Source organism: Monoraphidium neglectum (assembly GCF_000611645.1).
Source record: "Monoraphidium neglectum strain SAG 48.87 unplaced genomic scaffold scaffold00600, whole genome shotgun sequence".
Lineage (NCBI taxonomy): Eukaryota > Viridiplantae > Chlorophyta > Chlorophyceae > Sphaeropleales > Selenastraceae > Monoraphidium > Monoraphidium neglectum.
Genome location: NW_014013028.1, coordinates 1 through 1,346, shown reverse-complemented (window position 1 = coordinate 1,346; position 1,346 = coordinate 1). Strand labels below are relative to the sequence as shown.

The window sequence follows — 1,346 nt, the reverse complement described above, 5'->3', positions numbered from 1 at the left end:
CTCGATGGGTGATGGACAGTGGGACGCGCAAGGGAGGGCCGGTGGAAAGGGAATGATGCGATTTGCATGGCCGCACGAGCGGCCGGCTGCGGCTCTTGAGGCTGGTGGGGCTGCACATGCGGGCGGCGGGGGTGGCGCCGCGCCATGGCCTGACTGATGCGGCTTGGACGTCAGGGGGTCACCCGGCCTCACCTGGTGCGAGGCAGTTTGTGGTGCAGCTGGCGGCCGTCACTATGTGGTCCACCGCTGGGTTGTACAGCTCCTGCGGTATCGGTGCGGGGGGTCAGCGTGGCGGTTGCAGTGGTGATGCATGGGGTTGGTGGGTGGGGCTGCCGTACAAAATGCGAGAAGGACCCACACGCACGCACATCATTGCAGGCACTGTGAGGACCCCAGTTGCTGTCACAGTCCCGCGATGCTGTCTGATGCCACCACGCCGCACAGCCGGCCCCGCCACGCTCCCCAGGACACGAGTTGTCACAGGGGACTGCCAAGTGCATGCGCCGCCGTGCGCGCTGTGGCCTCACGTGGTTGCAGCCCATGACGACGTTGAGCACCGGGTCCGCGTCCTTCACGGGCGCACTGACCACCACCTTCTTCACACCCCCGGCCTCAAAGTAGGGCGCCAGCGCGGCGCGCGTGAGGAACACGCCGGTGCCCTCCCACACCATCTCAACACCGGCGGCCTTGAGGGCGGGTGCGAGCTGCAGCGCAGGGGGCAGTGGGGGTGGGTATGCACAGCAGGGAACAGTGGGTCTCGGAGGGCCTTTGAATTGCGGCACCCTCAGGGCGAAGGGGGGTGGCGTCAATGTGGGGCAGCGGCCGGAGTACCGCTGATGGCCCTTCCGCCTTGTGCGAAGGCCCCTGCCGTGAGTGCAGGGTGGCCCTTCTAGCTGTGCGCGGCGGCCCTGCTCACGTCGGCGGGCTTGGGGTGCTGCGTGCAGGGGATGCGTACGCTGCGGCCCGCGGCTGTCGTCACCACCACGGCGCCGCCGTCCACGGTGACCTCGTGAGGCCACGTGCCTGCGCGATGGGTTTGGGTGGCGGCGGTGGTGGGCGGAGCGGCCTCCGACTGGTCACACAGCTGAACGCGTCGGTGCACAAAACACGCACGTTGGGCTGTGCGCATATGCATCAACAGAGGGAACTTCCAGCCGGTTCAAGGCGTGCCACACGATGACACCCCTGCGCTGCCGCCCTCTCTACCATGCCATACATTGTAGCACTCATGTCCCCCTCTACCCATGTTTGCCTCATAACCTCCCTGTCCCTGCCCACGGGAATTCGCCCTTACTTTCCACGCAGATGCAACCCCCAACCCCCACCCCCGTCCCTTGCCCTTACCC

The 1,346-nt window shown here is 66.9% G+C and overlaps 1 protein-coding gene across 1 annotated transcript in view; it reads right to left on the bottom strand.

Moving 5' to 3' along the window:
* The window catches only part of MNEG_4348 (glyceraldehyde 3-phosphate dehydrogenase), a gene marked incomplete at both ends in the record, with an annotated part of 4,279 nt that extends 3,150 nt beyond the window's left edge, over positions 1–1,129 (bottom strand). The window contains 4 exons of the mRNA XM_014047167.1: positions 193–262; positions 528–704; positions 917–1,023; positions 1,114–1,129. Of these exons, the coding sequence (XP_013902621.1) occupies positions 193–262; positions 528–704; positions 917–1,023; positions 1,114–1,129 (370 nt within the window). The remainder of the gene's footprint in view (positions 1–192; positions 263–527; positions 705–916; positions 1,024–1,113) is intronic.
* Between the last annotated feature and the right edge of the window lie 217 nt (positions 1,130–1,346).